Source organism: Rattus norvegicus, chromosome 6, assembly GCF_036323735.1.
Source record: "Rattus norvegicus strain BN/NHsdMcwi chromosome 6, GRCr8, whole genome shotgun sequence".
Taxonomy (NCBI): domain Eukaryota; kingdom Metazoa; phylum Chordata; class Mammalia; order Rodentia; family Muridae; genus Rattus; species Rattus norvegicus.
The window spans coordinates 15,638,266-15,657,477 of NC_086024.1; the positions used below are offsets into that span (position 1 = coordinate 15,638,266).

The following is a 19,212-nucleotide window of genomic DNA, read 5'->3' on the forward strand; positions in this document are numbered from 1 at the left end:
AAAGATGCCAAAGAGTTAAGACCACATAATATCTGAGCTTATTCTTATCAGACTTTCCTTAGACCGAGGTCTTTGAGGAGCCTTAACTGCTGGTGTCTGTCTGTGGCAGCCCTTAGGTATGCACGAGAACATCACACGGTGAAGAGGAACAGATGTTTCCTCTGGGTCAGATTTGTGTGGGACACAGTCTCTCATTTGTAGGCACGGCAGGGTGCTGAGACGCGTGTGTTGTGTCGATTTCACATTTGGTCATACTGCAAATGATTTTTAGATATTTCAGTGAAATATTTAAATGCTGTGAGGTTAATGGAAAACTTAAGTTTCTTGTCCAAGGGTTTTATAATTGGTTTAAAACACTTATGTGGGAGAAAAAATTTTATGTATGAGTTTAAATTAAAAATTATTTTCTTTCCATAGCCTTTTAAAAATTAAGTCAAGTATCGTACTCTTTATACAGGATTTATCATGCTCAGGACTTGACTCTATTTGGATTTCTCTCAGTCCATTCGTTCTGCCATGCAACAGCCATGTTACATACAGAATAAGGGTTCAATTAATTAGACCATTTTAATACAGCTGTAAGCACAAACCAAGTTCAGAAAATACCAGCAGTGGCCTTCCGTCATGTCTAAACCGTACCTTTTTTTTAAGTATTTATGGCAAGCTTTTTTTTTTTTTTTTTTTTTTTTTTGGTTCTTTTTTTCGGAGCTGGGGACCGAACCCAGGGCCTTGTGCTTCCTAGGTAAGCGCTCTACCACTGAGCTAAATCCCCAGCCCCTATGGCAAGCTTTACGTGAAAAGTGAAGCTTGCTGATCGGCATTGAAGCATTCCAGGTAGAGGGAGGCAGAGGGGGAGGGACGGAGGAGCGGGGAAGGGTGATGTGGCAGACGTGAGGCCTGTCTTCTTGCAGCTGGCTGCTGCTTTAGTGTGAATGCAGACAGTGGTCACGGTGGAAAATGGATCAAAAACTGAATGGTTCACTGGGCTCTATCACAACTCTTGCAAAATAACTTTGTTTTCTCTTTGGGAAGGATGAAAATCACCTTGCTAATGTCCTTACAGTGTCAGTGTCAATGTCAGTGTCAGTGTCTAGTAAATACACTTTCAGTTACATAAGCAGGGCAGTTTATTACTATTTATATTAAGGAATAATTATGAACTTGCTACTTTATGCAGAACTGCTTTGAAGGGTGTTTGTTACAAGTGTACTGCCTTGTCAGGTAACTATGTGGGGCGTCTTGTTTCCCAGTTGAGAGGGAGAAGGTAGGTAAACCAAGTCACCGAATCACTGTGGCTCAGTCTGGGTCATTTTGTTTGCTTGGCCTGAGATGTTTTGACAATTGTTTTTCTTTTGCAGTGGAATCGAATGCATTGCCTTTCTCGTTTAATTCTTTGAGAGGCAGCCTAATTCTAGGCTTTAGGAGGTAAGATTATTAGCCTAAATATTCTCTGTCATTGGACTGATTTCCCTTGTCCTTGTGACCTACTAATGATGGAAACTGCCTCTGAGACAGGCTCTGGCCTTTGAAGGGTTAGGCTGAGTTGGGTTAGGGTATCCTTCCCACTCCTTTCCTAAAAGATGCACAGACAGAAACTGCATGCATGCTCAGATCCCTGTCTCTGCATTCAGTGTTAGTGGCTTTATTCTGTACATGTTACTACCTTACCATTACATGTTAAGGACAATTAATGAACTTTCCCTTGTTGTCCATTACTACATTGAGATACAGAAGCAGGCAAACCTTGTGGAGAGGTGAGCTTCTTTTGCGAGGTTCAGACGTGTGTGCTGGTGTTGATTTGGTCTGGTGAGAGTATTTGGGCTGGAACACAGTATGTCACCTCACAGCATGAGGAGCAAAAGTGAGAGGAAGCCACAGAGCAGCCCAGGGGTTTGGGCTCACTCTCTTAACAACTTGTTCTAGTAAGAAGTTCCGGAGAACTACTATAACTCCTTTCCAGGGCAATTGCCCAATGATGAAAGACCTCCGTGGAGTCTTACCTTAGGCCATAGTGAGAGCCAAGCTTCCATTATGTGGACCCTTGTGGAGAAACTCACACCATATCTTAGTACCCTCCAAATGTTGTTACTTTTTAAATAGTCACTGAAAAATCAAAGAAGTGGGAATTATTGCCTCCCTATTCCACGATTACACAGTGTACTAACTGCCGTTCCAGTTCCTGCTGAATGTGCAGATACAAGTTGGTTTCTTTTTGCTGAACTACTCTAAGTTGTAGACATAGTGCCACTGGATGTTGTAGCATATGCTGTCATTCAGAGTATCAGTGTCTCCTAAGGTACTTAACCTGTACTGTCTTCTGCTCACACAGTGTGTGCTTAGATACTCTTGTCTAAGGTGTTCGTTGTGCTAGTAAGATGGCCTTATGTAGAGTCGCTGCTGCCAAGCCTGACATCTGAATTCAATCTCCAGATCCTACCTGGGACAAGGAGAACCCAACTTTTCCCCAGGCTCATGTATGTGTGCAAAGCTGAGTGTGATGGCAGCTGATGCACTCCCAGTGCTGGGAGGTGAGAGACAAATCCCTAAAGCTCATTGGCTGGCCAGCCTAGCCTGATTAGTGAACTCTGGGGTCAGTGAGCGTTCTGTCCCGAAAAAAACAGTGGAAAGTGATTGAAAAAGATTCCTGCAGTGGCCTCTGGGCTCTGTGGGTATACATACATGGGCATGCACACCCACAAGTACACACATACCACACACACACCCCCACACACACACACACACACACACACACACACACACACCCACCCCCACCCCATACCCCCCCCACACACACACTTTGGGGAAAAAAGACCAAATCTGAAAAAGTGAAATGCTTCAGTGGGTAAAGACATTGGAAAGCCCAATGGCCAGACTTAGTCCCTGGAACTAACAACACCACAGAACTTGTCTTTAGACCTCTGCATGTGAGCTGCATTACACACATATACACACTTACAGAATGATTATAGGATTTTAGAGCATAGGATGTAACTGAGTAGGAAAAACTGCAGTAGAACCCGGTTTAAAGAAGTAATGTTTCCTATGTTGGTAATGAAGTGTAAAAGACATTCACTTTGTCCTTGATGAACGACAAAAACTGGCTTTCCCTCACTCTGAGTCCTCAGTGTGTCTATTGATCTCAATATGTTTTAGCTGGTTTAAATGGCATTTTTCAAAAGTCCTAGCCTCGTGGAAGTACTTGCATCGTAAAGCTAGGCCAATATGGCACGAGCAAAGAATCCTAAATGGTATGTGCTGCTATGTACCTGGGGCAGAGGCTGAACTGACTGAAGGCTTACAGCTCTTGGCCCTCCCTGGAAGACGCTATCTGCCTGTTTTGTTTTCCCTGACCCTGCTGATTAATTCTGAGTCATGGTCTTTTCTATCAGTGGCTTGCTGTAGATGCAATAACGTTTGAGGTTGGAGTAACAGCATATCCATAAGAATATGGACATGGTCAGAAAACATTTATAACTTAGGGTCACTTCTTTATTTCTACTTCACCCCAAAACTTAACAAATTTAAATTAAATTACATGAAGGTAATTAGAGTCCTTCATGTCAGCATTAATATAGTCGTCTTTAATGTGTTGACAGAATAAATAGCAATATATTTTAAAATCTCTTCAGAACATTTTGTATAGTGGTGAAGCTGCCTATTTTGTGTACTTTGGAGATTTGTGTTGTATGTGAGCAAATTTAGAATTTTTTTAGTGACTAGGGCAAAATGGCAGAGTGTAATACTTGGCTCATGTGTGGGTAGCCATGCTGTTAACGTATGAAGTGCCTATCTTAACATAAAAGGCTTAGTAGAAGCGACTTATTCCCAAAAGTAAGTCAATCAGACATCCAGAAATCACAGACCATTGTAACTAGATTTCTAAGTTACTTTGGATAAACCCATGGGGATATGGAGGCACATTTTATCATGCGGCTTAATGAAACCCATTGTTCCCAGTCTGGTTGGCTATAGGGTTTTGTTTTTCTTGTTCTGTATTAAGTTTCTATTGCTGTTATAAAATACTGTGATCAGAAACAACTTGGAGAGGAAAGAGTTTATTGAGTTTATTTCACTCCATGATGAAAGGTCTGGGCGCAGGAACTGAAGCAGAGATGGTAGCAATGCTTCTCGCTGACTCGTTCTCCGTGACTCGCTCAGTTTCCTTTCTTACAGCTCTCTAGGATCACTTACTCAGGGGAGCCAGGTCCTTCCATGTCAGCCACCATCAAAAGAGAAAAAGGCCCCCGTTTGTCCACAAGCCAAGCTGAAGGCATTTCTCAGTTGGGCTTTCCTCTTTTCAGGTGACTCTGCCTTGTGTGGAGAGTTGTTAAAAGTCTAACCCACACATTTTCTTTTTAAAAATATATTATTATTGTTGGGTAGGGGACAGTGCATGTGGAGTTCAGAAATGTTGGTTTTCTCCCTTCACCTTACTCTCTGAGGATCAGACATGTGCCACAGGCTGGTGCAGTGAGCAGCCTTTACTTGCTGAGCCGTCTGACTGGTCGTGTCTCCATCTCTGGCCCACCGTATACAGTCTTCTGAAGCCCAGGCAGACCTTAAGCTTCCCATGTAGCTGAGGATGGCCTTGAACTTGTGATCTTCCTCCCACCTTGGATGCTGGGATTACAGGTAGCATACCCCTTACACTGTATGTGCTGCCACCTGAGATACATTCCCAGGCCCATCTCATAGTAATCTTGAGAAACATTATTTTCTTACATCTTTTAAGAGTGGTGTTTAAGACGAGAGACCCTCAGGAAAGGGCTGTTGAGCATCACCAGTCTGACAGTTCCTGACGCAAGCAGCCTGGCTGTGGCTCTGGGCCTTCTGACACTTGTTAGGGAACGATCAGCAGCCTAAGACGTGCTGTGATGTCTTTTTTTTTTTTTTTAACCAAAAAACAAAACATTTATTGTTTAGGTGTCTCTATATATGGTTTTCAACTTTATAAATTGTTTACTAACATACATAGGCAGAGTCACTTAAGGTTCAGTCATTTAAGTTTAATGCCTCTTTTTGTTTATTATAAAAAGATTTTCTACTTTAAAGTTTCAAAAAAAGTGACGCTACACGGAGGACGTGGTTGGTAGATTGCTTGCCTAGCACGAATGTTTTCGTGGGTTCAGTTCCTGGCACTACATGAAGTGAATGGAGCAGGGTGATCTGTGCCTGAGATCTCAACCCTCTGAAGGTGGAGGCAGGAGAATCAGCAGTCAGCATATCTTTTTGGGCTAAGTGTGGCCCTGTCGTCAGACAGGTAAATAAGTCACGGTTGGAAGTGACTGGTAGTGAGTTCTCCGTCCACTGTAGAGTGCAGTTGTGTTTAGAGAGAGTAAGACTCCTTCCCTCTCATCACCTCTCACCAACAGGAAAGCAAAGTGTACGTGAAGGGGGGGTCCTTTGGCATGTCGTTAAGAGAGAGGGTCCCTTGGTGTATAATTGAGAGCCCTCCAAAACCCTGAGCCTTTGCACGAGGTAGCATCTGCACTGAAGTCAGTAGCACGTTGCAGAGTTGTTGGAGAACTGGCGAGGTGGCAGGCCAGGGTTTCGTACGAAGAGCTCCGTGGTCAGGAGAGATTTTCTGACTTACTCACAGCAATCTAAACTTGTTGTTTGGGAGGGTCGCTGGCCATGTGTTAAAATGAAAGATCCGGATTTTGAACCTAAACTGTGTAAGACCAGACACTAGCCTTACTGGAGTCATCAAGTTAATGCCAGATTTTCAAATCCTGTCTGTAAATGGTAGTAAGATGCCTTCAATGATATCCTGACCTCACGAGATCTGAGAGATGACATTTGTTCCTAATGAGTTACTTCCTAATTGGTATAGGAAATGAGCCAAAGGCTTAAGCAGAAGAAGTGATGGGGAAATAAGCCGGGGTCACGGCCTTAGTTTTGTCTTACGTCTCATTATTACTCCTCTTGGCTGTCAGAAAGTCTGTCTGCTCTAGCTCCCTTCCTTGTTTTACCACACAGACTCTAAAAGAGGAGCTGGTGTAGAGCTATTAGCATCATGGTCCTTGTCACCAGACATCTCATGACCTTTAACTCCATAACAAAATGTTAATGTTTTCTTACAAATTGTCCTTCCAAATTCCATTATCGATCTAGAAAAAGCTTGCTTAAAACCTACCGTCAATCTGCAACAGAAATAGTGCCAGTGTGTTTTTCAGTCCTGTTCTTCAAAACAAACCCATTCTTAATTAAGACAGACTTAAATTGAGGATAGTATAGAAAGAAAAAAAACAACAAAAAAAAAAAACCCTGTCCTTTACAAGTTCTGCCTTTTCAGAAATTTATTTTCTTTGTCAGCAAAACAGAAGCAAGAGTTATTTGTTAACTTAACAGATGGCAAACGGCAAGGTTCATAGCCTTGCTATCTGGGTTCAAAATGGTTCCAGGGTTTTCTTAGTTGTGAACTTTTTAGTTGTGAAATGTATTACACATTCAGAGGAGTCTTTCAAAGTTGAGTGTATCATATAACACCCTGAGTCTAGGAACACCGTGTCAGTGGTCCTGTAAGTTCTCTGCAGGTCTTCCGTAGTTCTGTGTTGCTTTCCTGAAGCCACATGCTGTCCTGACGTGGAAGGAAATAGTGCAGCTCTGGTGCCAGCTCCCTGGAAACGGATTTGACAGGCTCTGGGGCAGGGCAGACTTGAGCCTTTTCTGGGGGAAGTGGAAGAGCTCAAGAGTTAGTCCTAAGAAGCAGAAGGGTCGGGGTTGGGGATTTAGCTCAGTGGTAGAGCTCTTGCCTAGCAAGCGCAAGGCCCTGGGTTCGGTCCCCAGCTCCGGAAAAAAAAAAAAAAAAGAAGAAGAAGAAGCAGAAGGGTCAGACCTTTGGGGAGTCTGGTTCCAAATACAGGCAGGCATCTCTGCAAGCTCTCCTGGCCTTCCTCAGACACGAAGAAAAGGCTTCCATGAGCATAGTTATGAGCTTCTAGTACACGGCATGGAGACAGAAGGCAGTGGTCTACATCCGAGATAGACAGATCAACCATCAGTGCCTTACACTAAAAAGGTGTGGGTGCTGCTGATGTCTGTCATGTGGACAGTCCGGTGCTGTGCACAGAAGCTGTCCCTTCGCCTTGCTTGCCCTTTGACCTTTATCCCGTAGGGATCTCTGCTTCCACACCAGATATTTTTCTTTTTTCTTTGTGTGTAGTAGAGGGCATCCTTCTGTATCTTCCTAAGACACAGGCTTTCTTAATATTGTAGAATTACCACAGAAGCTGAGTATGTGCAGCTGGGCCTGAGATCAAAGCTCAGCCGGTGTGGAAGCCCTCATTCATTGGTAGTCCTGTATTGAAAATGGTGTGTCTAAATTGAAACAAGCCATCTTTAAGTCTAAGTTTTTCTTTGTTTCATTGAATTGATTTCAGGTTTTATAATACAAAGAATCCACATGTATTATAACCTCTAGAGTGCAGTATCTTGTCTCATCATTTGTACTGCTTCTATGTTCATTACTCTGTGTGTGTGTGTGTGTGTGTGTGTGTGTGTGTGACAGAGAGAGAGAAGGGGGTGGGTTCAGAGTTATTTGAGCTTGATCACCAGGCCATTTTCCGCCGTTCCGTATTTCAGTATGCAATCCAAAGGGACAAGGCTATTCTTTCCTGTAACCTCAGAAAGTTAAGCATTCCTGGGCCAGTTTTAGCTAACATACAGTTTATGACTCCATTTTAAAGTTTCTGTCCTTTTTCATGCCTTATTCCTCTTTTGTACAAAGTCCTATTCAGGGATGAATATTAGTTGCCATTTACTTTAAATTTTCTCTGGTCTGCAATAACTTTGTCTTATGACAGACACTAGCAGTTTGTTACAGGAGAACCTCACAGCAGTTCCCTGAAGCTTCCGTGTGTCCTGTGCTAGCTTGCCCTTTTAGGGAGTTGCATCCAGAGACCTAGCTACCCATTGTTAGCACCTGGGGGTGATGCCAGTCTTGATCACTCAGGCAAGGCTGTCACCTTCTCCATATTACAAGTGAGTCAGATACTTGGGGCCCATGCAGATAAGCCTACTCTTTCAGATTTGGACCCCAACATGTAGAGGTAGGTGGCTTTTTAAGTGGTCCCTATCCAAGCCAAAGTTAATTTTGAAAAATTTAAAGTTGCTTTTTTTTTAATAGCTTTTTTGAGTAGTTCAATTCATTATTTATTTACTTGTTAAAGGTATTGATTTTTTTTTAACAGTTTACATAATATAATTACTGTTTCTTGAACCTCTGGGCTTATTTCTGATCCTCTGCTGCCCTCTGCAGGTCGATGAATATAGATCTTTGGAGCAAGGTACGTATTCCTAATACCGCAAACACAGTGTGATGTGGGGAAAGCTATCAAAACCAAGTTTTAATAGTCTCACACATTTCTGATATATTATTACAAGCTAATGGATTAAGGGTTCATTAATGGATTGGTAGTTTTAAAACAGGCAAATGCTACTCAATTAGTCCTTGACTTACTATTACATTCTTACTAAGGTTTTCATCTTTCAAGACAGAAATGCTAGAATTGTGGTGGTGGCATTTGATATTGCAGGCTTGGTAATCTTTTGGTGGTGCTGGGACGGGTCTTGACGTTTTCTCAGTGAGCGCTGTTTCACTGAGCTCATTGCTCCCCAGCTTTCTTGATATATTCATGTGTGTCTCTGTTGGTTTTTATTTCTGTCTGTAAATGGTATGCAGACCAATCCAATACTGCTTGATAGCTTTGAAAGAAGTCAACTGGTTATTAATGATTGCATGAAAAAACATTAGATCAAGAAGATCTGGATGGACACTATTAGCTAAGCTTTCCAGTTTAAGTCTGTTAGGTTTTGTATGTTTGGTGTAAAAGTGAGCCCAGAGACTTATACATGCTAAGCAAATCAGGCCCAAGTATGTTTTTTAGGTATAGTTGTATCCATTTCTCTGCCCAGCATTACTGCAACTGCCATTAAGAATCGATACTTAATTTTAGTATTTAGTTGGGTTATGTAGACAAACAGTTCCTTGACCAAGGAGACATTTATTGGTGTATTCACTAAATAAGTCTGTGGAAAATTGTTTCTAAATACCACAGTTGTATCACATCCCGTGTGCAGCTACAGTTCTGGAGAATTTACTAGTAGTCTTTTTTGTATGTGTTGCTTTATAGAGAGCTTACAGAAGGCTGACTCTCTTTAATATTGCCTTTGGATTGCATTAGGTGAAGACACCCTTCACAATAGTAGAAGCAATTGGAGCTTGGCTTTTGTTAACACGAATGCTATGTGCTAGGCAGGCTCAGCTGTGGGCCACACACAGCAGCCGGCGTCTGGTCCTGACTGTTTCAGACAGCTGCTGTATGCTTCTGATCTGCCTTCAGCCTGAGCATTTGTATATAGGGTCAAACACGATTGATGGCTACAAGTCAGTACCAGGGATGTATATTAATTTTAATGGTAAAGTGTATACTTGGTGGATATTTTTATGTTAAAAATTTATGTATTGAGTAGATAAGAATTTGAGTTCAAATACATTTGAATCTTCGACTCATTTTAAAATCATTGAAGTGAATGAAAAAATGTCACTGAGAAACACAAAGTGCATATTATTTCCGGGTTTAGCACATTTTACTTATTATTTTCCTAATATTTTACCCAAAAAGGGAGCAATTGATCCATTTTGAGTAGACTCTGAGTACTGTGATGAGAAACAATGCTTTACCGTCTTGTAAGAGATTTTCTGTTTATGAAAATTAGTTTTCAGTGTCCAAATTCAAATTTAAACATCACATTAGAGCCTTTCTTTGTGATGTTTCATAATAATACAGTTTTTCTTAAATTTTTTTATTATTTTTAGAAAACAAGTGTACTATTTAAAAACTGAATGATCTGTGTGGTGGGTGGGGTGGGGTGGGATTCCCCTGAAAGAGAACAATCCTTCACTGGGGGAGCTTTGCTATTCAAAAATCCAATCTCATATTGTACTTGTGTTTTGTTTTGTTTTGTTTTTTGCTTCTCTTGCTGCAATGCATGGATTTCCTGCCTTACCAGATAACAGAATTGCTGTACAAGGATGACCGTTATTGCCAAAAACCTCCAGGACCAACGGGTAGCGTTTCTATGTAGATGATTGTAACTTATCCATACATCCACTCTTCTGTGCAATGATGGGCTGGAAGAATTATAGCAGTAAACACTGTGATTGTGAAAGTGGAAATTTGAAACATTTGGTTATAATAATCTATACAGATAAGTACATTTTGAGAGATCTATTGTGTGTGGATTTATTATATATTTTTTAAGACAGAATGTGGAGTCCTTGAGGTATAAATCAGAGCCCCTGTAGCATCCGTCACAATAGGGTTAAAAACCAGTGTATCTCCGTGTCTGTATGATTTCAGTGTTTTGCATGTGTGGTTAACTTTATGCAAAGTAGGAAAGGTATTTGATTTTTCGCTTAAATATAACTTAATAACTAAAAGACGTAATTCATGATTTAATGAAGTCAGGACTATATAGTTTCCTATAAGAAAGTGCCCTTCCTGCCCCTCTTGAAAGTTCAAACCTCCTCTTCTAGGCATTGACACATGGCCCTATGAATTTTTATGCTTGAATGCATAAGAAAATTACTGTTGTTACAAAACATCTTTGTTAATCTTGGTTTTTCATTGGCTAATAGGCAGCTCTCCATGGGATTACTGTATCTGCTCATTAACACTATTTTAACTTTCTATGCTCAGTATTTATCAGTCGTTTCTAATTTTCAAAATATTGTCCACAAAAAATTAGTATAGAACTATGTGAAGACATTTATTTACACTCACTACCTGTGCTTTGGATGGGGGAGGGTGAGACCTGGGCAGGACCACTTCTGTCACAGAGTGTTGGAGAAAATAGATTGAAGTAAGATTCAGTACTGAGAAGCTGTCACTCGGTCTGAACATAATTAATATTCCTTTCACTCAGCAGTTAGAGATGCGCTCCCACACCACAGTCTATGCCTCAGTGATCACTGTTGCCACCTCAGAGCCTCTCATCAGGGTGACATCGCACACCAAAGTGATTTCTTATAAATTAATCTTGATAACATGACAGTCTCGGTAATTTCAGTAGAATGCTTTCTCTTGTTTTTTCCACAGAAGCTGTTGGCTATTTTCTTTATAACTTGATTGACAGCATGAGTGACTCAGAGGTGCAGGCCAAGGAGGAGCGCTTGAGACAATACTTCCATCAGCTTCGAGAAATGGTACCGTTTCACTTTTGCTACGCACTGCCTGTCTCGCCTGACATGTATCTATTAGGTTTCCAACGCTGCTTTTAAGTACAGCCAGACCGCTTCTCAATGACACGCGAGAGTTAGAGACTTAAATTATGTCTGGGTAGTTTCTGTTAGACAAATTTCAGGTTGGTTGTCTCAAACTTAGTGTTTTCTTTCCCCCCCTCCCTTTCCATCTCACAGAATGTTAAAGTTTCTGAAAACATCTACAAAGGCATTTGTAATTTGCTGGATAACTACCATGTTCCTGAATTGATTAAGGTGTGTGAGTCTAATCCATCGAACTTTGTTAATTACTTTATTTATATAATGTAGAGACTTTTTTAAATGTTCCTTAAATGTAACTTGAAGGGTCAAATTTTTTCTTTTCCCAAAACAACCATAAATAAAGCTTATATTGCTTGCTGGTAGCAAGTGTTTACATATTAAAGAGTGCATCTAAACCATTAATTACAGTGATTAATGCAGTATGAATAGGATTCCCACAAAGCTTTAGAAAAGGTAGCATTGAAATGAGGTGGGGGCCTGCAAAATGTGCCTTTGATATTCAGTAACATTTTTCCTATGTTTTCTAATTCTGTATTAATTTGAATCCCAATTTTAGGATGTTAAGGTTCTGGTTGACAGAGAGAAGATAGATTCTCGAAAAGTAAGTAATATCTTAATTATTTTTTTTAAATTCTTCTGATGAGAATTCCAAATAGTTACCCTGTCTATCTCTGAGTTGGTCAAACTACTCACCATCTCAGAAGAACCAGTAAGTCTAGGATGTTAGCATATGATCTAGGAGAGAGTTATGAACTCTCCCCATCCACAGACCTGAGGTTAAAATCTCTTGGAGCATTTATGACAGAGAAGCGAGGCAGCTCACAGGGCAGAATGACAAGGACTGTATTTTCTTTCCATAGTAAACTTTTGTTCTTCCCGTGTAGACCTCCCAGTTTACCTCATCTGATTTGGAGTCAACCCTTGAGAAGCTTAAAGCTGAAGGCCATCCTGTAGGAGACCCCCTGAAGCAGCTCATCTTGCTGCTCTGTTCTGAGGAGGTAACCCTGATGCTTCTTTCCTTTTCACATACGCTTTGGGGGAGATAGTCTATATAGACCACAGTAAGTAGAACCAAGTATAATGTTTATGAATTTTATACTTTATTATTATCTGTCATGCTTGAGAACAGTTCAATTAAGTGAAAGGCTAACTAATTTCAGTGACACCTTGAATGGCATGTTTTCGGGTTGCTGTAGTCTGTTTATGATAATCTGCAAAGTGAATGATAGTACCAGCGTGATAGGTTTATCATACATGCCAAATGTCCTTTCAAGCCATGGCTCCGGTCTCTCATATCCAGATTGTCAAGCAACTGATACACGCAGTAGTCATTTGCAAGTCAAATATAACGAGCTTGTTAATGCGGGGATTGAGATTCCATTTTCCTGCTAGGAAAAGCTTTCTGCGATAAAGGGTCCCTTGCCTTCTCCAGCAGGCCTGCAGCCGCACCTCGTGTTTGCATTGGTGTATCTGCAGTTTGTGCCCTATCACTACATTTTAAAGTTTCTGCTTCAATGTAGTTATTCAGAAGACATCTTTTAAGCCTTGCACACACACACACACACACACACACACACACACACACACACACACACACACACCAACCACACACACACCCCTAGGGGCAGAGTTAAGAGTGTGAAACCATTTAGTTTTTAAAATAGTGTTGACTTTTTAGAAACTTGAACAGCACAACAAAAAACATGGTATTTTACCTTATATATCTTTTTCTTTTTCACTAAATCCTTTTATTGTAGAATATGCAAAAGGCCCTTGAAGTGAAAGCAAAATACGAGTCAGACATGGTTATTGGAGGCTATGCAGCTTTAATAAATTTGTGCTGTCGACATGATAATGCAGAAGATGCACTGAACTTGAAACAAGAATTGTAAGTGCCTCGGCGGCTGGAACCAACCAGCACAGAGTAAAGTGCCCTTGGTGCAGTGTGTGGATAGAATACTTCTCTTACTGAATTTTAAAAATTCTTTTGTATTCAGTGTTTAAGTGTCATGCTAGAAGGGCTCTCTAGTTAATGATGTCATGCTTTCTGCAGGGTCTTTTCTGTTTAGTAAAACATTCTAGTTCTCCCAGCCAGGGAGTGTGAGGGCGGCTTTCCAAGAAGCTGTAGCACATTTCCCTTTCTGTATAGTGTTGCACACAGAATCCTGTCTGTTCCAAGAATCTTTTGTTTTTCCTTACTAATAGATTTCTAATATGGAAAGAAGTAATTTAGGTATTTGAACGTTTGCAGTGAAAGCTAGAATCATGGAAAGAGCTGTAAAGGCAAAGTGAGTCTTCAGTATTTTCCTGTGCAGCAAGGCAATGTATATGGTTCTGCATTTTTATTTCTGCATTTATGGCTGTAATTAACTTTGAATTGGTACATGGTTGCAAACATGTTATGTGTCAAGGCAGTATCGAAACAATTCAGACTGTTTGATTAGCTTTTAGAAAGTAATCAATTGACCATAACTGGTCTCTTTTCAGTTAACTGACTCCCTGTAACCCTGGCTTATTTTATAGTGACCGCTTAGATCCTTCAGCTGTTCTTGACACTGCCAAGTATGTAGCCCTGGTAAAAGTATTGGGAAAGCATGGCAGAGTGCAAGGTAAGTGAGCCCCAGGACATGGAGGAGATAGGCGATGCCAGTCCTCGCCACTGGAAGCACATGTGAACTGATACTAATGGTATATCATGCTCTACAAAGTGCTTGGACACTTTGCATACACATTTGCATGTGAATCCAACTAGCACTGTGTGGACTGCTCAGGCCATTAGCTTTAATGGAGTGACAGGCTTGTCCTTTACATTTGCACAGCTCAGTGCCTTTCGCATTTCTGCAGCGTTTTATTAGCATTGCTGTTTGGATTGAGTTTGAAGATCATGACTTATGGCATAGTTTGCTTATGTGCCTGCACTAATGGCTTTGTTTTTGCTTAAAAAGATCTGAAGGCTGAACCTAAAACCTGCAAACACAACCTGATAGATAAGGATCTGAACTGTGCAGCTTAGTCTTAACCTTTAGTAACATTAACTAGATGGATATTTTAGGTGAAAAGGGAATTTGATTACTGAATGATTTGCATGCTCTAATTTCCTTGTTGGAAAATTACTAACCCTTATAAAATAATTAATTGCACTTGATACCAGTCTTCCTGTTGCTTGTTCCTGGTATTCTTTTTTTTTTTCCCTCCCCACCCTCCCCCCATTGCCGCCCTTCCCCCAACAATCACGTTCACTGGGGGTTCAGTCTTAGCAGGACCAAGGGCCTCCCCTTACACTGGTGATCTTACTAGGATATTCATTGCTACCTATGAGGTCAGAGTCCAGGGTCAGTCCATGTTGTTCCTGGTATTCTTATTAGCTTTATACCGGAAGTTTCTCCTTAACATTTCCTCTCTTTTATTTTCAGGAGAGACAGAATGGGAACTTACTTGATTTGAATGTTGAATGTTGATATTTTTCGTAGGAAGTCTTTCTAACACAAATTAGTCTGTTTTTTAAAATCAGTTTTTATAAAGTGATTAAAACATTTTGTCTGTATAATATTTGAGAAGAAACATCATAAAAACGCACTTATTCCATATCCTAAAATGTTTGTTTGTACCTTCCTAATGAAGCTTAATGAATCTAATGTATTAGCATGCAGTCTTTTGGAAAGCTTTCATTGGCTCTGCTTGGCTAATTAGTATCGACATAGCAAACAGGCCGTATCGGTATCAGACCATTAGTCTGGCTGAAGATACAGTGTAAACACATCTTTATTATCTGGCCTCCTGACAAGCCATCTGCCGAAGAAACAATGGTGTGATTTAGCAGATGTTAGCTCTGCGCGATAAAAGCATCCATTAGGAGGATCTTCCAGCTACAGGGCAGACCATACAGGGCTCCGTGGTGCAGAGTGGGCACGCGGTCTCTATCTATAATTTGTAGTCAAAGTTGCAGGGAAATGATAAAACCATGCTATTGTGGATTTATAATTGTAGTCTCGTTTAGAAATGCAAGTAGTAATTAACTCGAAATCGGCATTATACACTAGAATTTACATTCCTGCTGGGCTTGAAATGCTGTTCTAATAGCAGTTTGTTTTCCCTACATGAAATTACCTAAGGGTCTTTTGTGTTACTTCATTGTAGATGCTATTAACATTCTAAAGGAGATGAAAGAGAAGGATGTTGTTATCAAAGATGCAGCAGTCTTGTCCTTCTTCCACATCCTGAATGGTGCAGCTTTAAGAGGTGAAATTGAGACAGTAAAACAGTTGCATGAAGCCATCGTGACTCTTGGGTTGGCAAAGCCATCCAGCAACATAAGCTTCCCATTGGTCACTGTGCACCTGGAAAAGTAAGCGCTTTGCACTTTGGATTTGGGATGGTGGAATTAGCAGAATGCATGCGCCTGATTGTTCTGGGGTTTACTCTGCAAGTACTCTGGTGATTTGCTATATAAAGGAACTGAGGTAGACTAGGTATCCTTTCACACACCAGAAGCCCAAGTGCTGCCTTTTACCTATCAGTGAAGGTCTCCAGTGACAGTTGTTTTGTAAAGAGCATATAATGGTCTTATATGAAATTTTATCTGTGGTTGGGTGTGGTGGCACACACCTATAATCCCAGCACTCTGGAGGTTGGGGCTGGAGGCTGATAGCAAGTTCAGACCAGTCTGAGTTATGTAGTAAGTTCTAGGCCAGCCTTAGCTACAGAGCAACGCCTTAACTCCAAAATCTAAAAACAAGACAGACGTGGTGGTGCATGCCTTTAATCCCAGCACATGGGAGGTGAGAAGCAGAGGCTGGCACATCTCCGAGTCCTAGGCCAGCCAGAGCTTTAGTGTGAGAACTCTAAAAAATTGAGTATATAAACACAAGTTTCCTCTAGCCTTTGAGTCTTAATAAGTGCTGCTTACGAATGACTATAAGAAACTAGGACCCTCTGGAGTTCTCTTCCTGCACCCATGACTGTTACCCAGGAAGTAAACAGACCTGGTGCTCCTCCTCTATTTGCTGTTTAACCACACACACCAGGACATTCCTCCAGCTCTGACAAGTGTTTCTTTTTATGGAAAAATGAATTTTGTTGATAAGTCAAGATTTTCTGAGATTGAAATTTTTCTTTTGCAAATGCCCTTTTTGGTTGGTGCCCAATTTAAGGCATTATTTGCAGAGCAAGTCAGTGTTCTTTCTAACAAGGAGACATTTCTGTAAGGTTGATCAGTCACCCCTTACCTTTTCTTGTAGATTTGTTTTAATTTCCCACACCTTGCCTGCTTGTAATTTATTCCATGGCTTAATGTAGTTTATACTCTGCTTATTTTGTGATCAGGATTTCCTAATTTTTCTGTGATATTGTCCTATCAGTGTTACAACAAAACTGACTTTTCATCCTCTACTTGTTCTCATTGCCTGTCGTCATTTCTGGGGGTTTGGTTTTATTAGGTAGTATAGTGACTGTGGGTAATACTGACAGTGTTGGCTTTTAAATATAGAGCTGACAAGCTCTTCTAACTAGCTTCCTATTAGAAAATGTGTGTTTGTACATTTGGACCTGCACAGACCCCAAATAGCTGCTTGGCCATCTGCTCATAAATTCTCAAGCTAGATACCGTACAGATCTTCACTTCACATCTGTTCAAGAAACAGTGATGCAAACAATTGCTTCTTCCTAGTTCTCAGACTCACAGCAACTTTAACTAGAAATCCTATAATTAATATGCTTCCTAGTGGCTTTTCTTGACTGTTTAAAAGGTCTATCTCTGCAAATCGCATGTGGAACTCTGCACGGGGATTTGAAAGAAATGGGCCCAGTGCCCAGAAGAGTTAGGCCCTCCTACGCCACTGGGCAAAACCAAATAACTAACAAAGAAATGAGGCCACAGCAGAAAAGTATCTTACACACAGGGCCACTTTGAAGATGGAGGAGACGTGAAAGTTTTCCGAAAGAGGTCTGCAGATGGGGCTTCTGAACCAAGAAGCAGTATGCTGCTTGGCCCTTGCTTACAGCCAGCAGATGCTGTCTCCGTTGCGTTTGGCTGTCTTTGAGGAAATCTAAGTCAGGACCTTTTTTAAATGGCGCCGTTATGTCCAGATACTTACAGGAGTTATTACCTTCTGTTTTCACTTGTGTGAGGTTTTCTTCGTTTTTGTATTATTCTGTGTGTGTGTGTGTGTGTGTGTGTGTGTGTGTGTGTGTGTGTTTATAGAGACAGTCAAGGTCTTTCTGTTTGATCTATCATACCAAAACCATTATGTTGACTGTCCTAGATTCATGAAAATAATAAAAAATGGAACAAAGGAAGCGTCATATTTAAAGTGCTACCCCCCCACCCCCCACCCCCAAACTCCTCTGGTAGCATTCCATCAGGAAAAACTGGGATAAAACACTGACTTGGAAGCTTGCTCAATTATGTTTTGTCTGACCGATGAAAGAAAGCTAACTAATTCAGAATCGTGACAAGTACCAGGGTTAACTCTACCAAGCTCCCCAGGTGACCACAATATCTGATTTCATAACATTCGATTTTCAGTAATATCACATAATTGACTCTGTAGGTTATGAGCTCATCTGCAAAATGAGCCTTATTTAAACTTGGGGTAAGACTATAAAAAACTTCAGAACATCGTCTTAGAGATCTTGCTCATTTCATTTAAAGGGTAGCATCTTTTCAGGGCATCACTAAAGGGACTGTCATTTTCATTACAGTTCTAATGCAAGTCCAGGGTCTGCCGACCTGCATGTTGATCTGACTTCCAATATTTGGATAAAACCTAGAGGTTTGAAACAATACTATGTTAGCTTACTTGTTACTATGTTACTCATACTGTAAAAGTGCTTTGTGGTTTTAGAAATAATGTTACTTTGTGATTTTGTTTATATGCATTTGACAAGGGAAACCATAGATTAATGTAATTATAAAGAATTTGGTAAACTAACCTGGTTTTACATTATCCACATGATAATACTTAACATTGACCAAAAAGGAAATAGAACTAAATTTTTCATGTGCTTCCTATTTTTGCAATCTTTAAGCCTTTTATCTGTATGTAGTATAATTGAATGTTCCTATAAATGTTTTTTGTTTTATTGTGAATTTTACATATCTTATTATACTCCGAATTGACTCAGGAGATGACAGAGGTCCTCTTTTATTAAAGGAGAAAGACGTGTTTTAGATGAGTTAGAGGAGCTTTTGAGTAGTCCTCCCGCTAGAGTCTAGAGAAGGAGGTGAAAAAGACTGTGAGATGCCGACTCGGATTCGCTCGTCTCACATGAGCCGTTGGGCTTCAGTGCTTGTGGAAAGTGTCGGAGGCTGCTGCACTGGATTCTGTGGGGACGGATATGTAGAGAGCTGTGATCCCTGCTTTCTATTAAGGAGTCTTTGGTGTGCTGATTTGTACTGTAATCTAGAGATGTACAGATGGCGTTTACTTCTCTTCCCAGAGCTCTTGGGAAGTTAATAAGAGTTCATCATAAATGTCCTTATATCTCCTTAAGATGAACTCATAAAAATTTAAATTTTGAAATGGCGTAGCCTAGTTATGTATATCTTACATAAATGGGAGACACACTTGCAAAATGCTGGTTATTCTTTGGTAAACACTCCCCTTCAATTTGAGCATCTTCATTTGTACTGGATACTTTTATTATATGTGGGAATGTGTGCCTTCCAGAGTAAAACTCTTTATATATTGAAAGGAAATTAAGGAGGTTTGGCTCTTTTACTCCATTATTGCAATTAAGAATTTAGCATCATCAGTGCCAAAGGACAAAAAGTGTTTCATTTGCCCTAGGGGGACAGGACAGTGATAAGATGATTTTTCGTCAAGGATCATTGGGTCGTAATTAAGTTACATTCCTGGCTATTGCTCTTTGAAGGATGATTGGTAAATGACAGGCTTCGCGTGCTTCTTGCGGACAGTGTGCAGGAA

General features: G+C 40.6%; 1 protein-coding gene across 1 annotated transcript in view; it reads left to right on the plus strand.

The window, feature by feature from the left end:
- Lrpprc (leucine-rich pentatricopeptide repeat containing) overlaps window positions 1-19,212 on the plus strand; it is an 82,476-nt gene that overhangs the window by 25,628 nt on the left and 37,636 nt on the right. Inside the window, exons 14-23 of the mRNA NM_001008519.2 lie at window positions 1,359-1,425; window positions 8,261-8,288; window positions 10,015-10,072; window positions 11,103-11,209; window positions 11,423-11,500; window positions 11,844-11,888; window positions 12,172-12,285; window positions 13,045-13,175; window positions 13,811-13,896; window positions 15,425-15,632. Of these exons, the coding sequence (NP_001008519.2) occupies window positions 1,359-1,425; window positions 8,261-8,288; window positions 10,015-10,072; window positions 11,103-11,209; window positions 11,423-11,500; window positions 11,844-11,888; window positions 12,172-12,285; window positions 13,045-13,175; window positions 13,811-13,896; window positions 15,425-15,632 (922 nt within the window). The remainder of the gene's footprint in view (window positions 1-1,358; window positions 1,426-8,260; window positions 8,289-10,014; window positions 10,073-11,102; window positions 11,210-11,422; window positions 11,501-11,843; window positions 11,889-12,171; window positions 12,286-13,044; window positions 13,176-13,810; window positions 13,897-15,424; window positions 15,633-19,212) is intronic.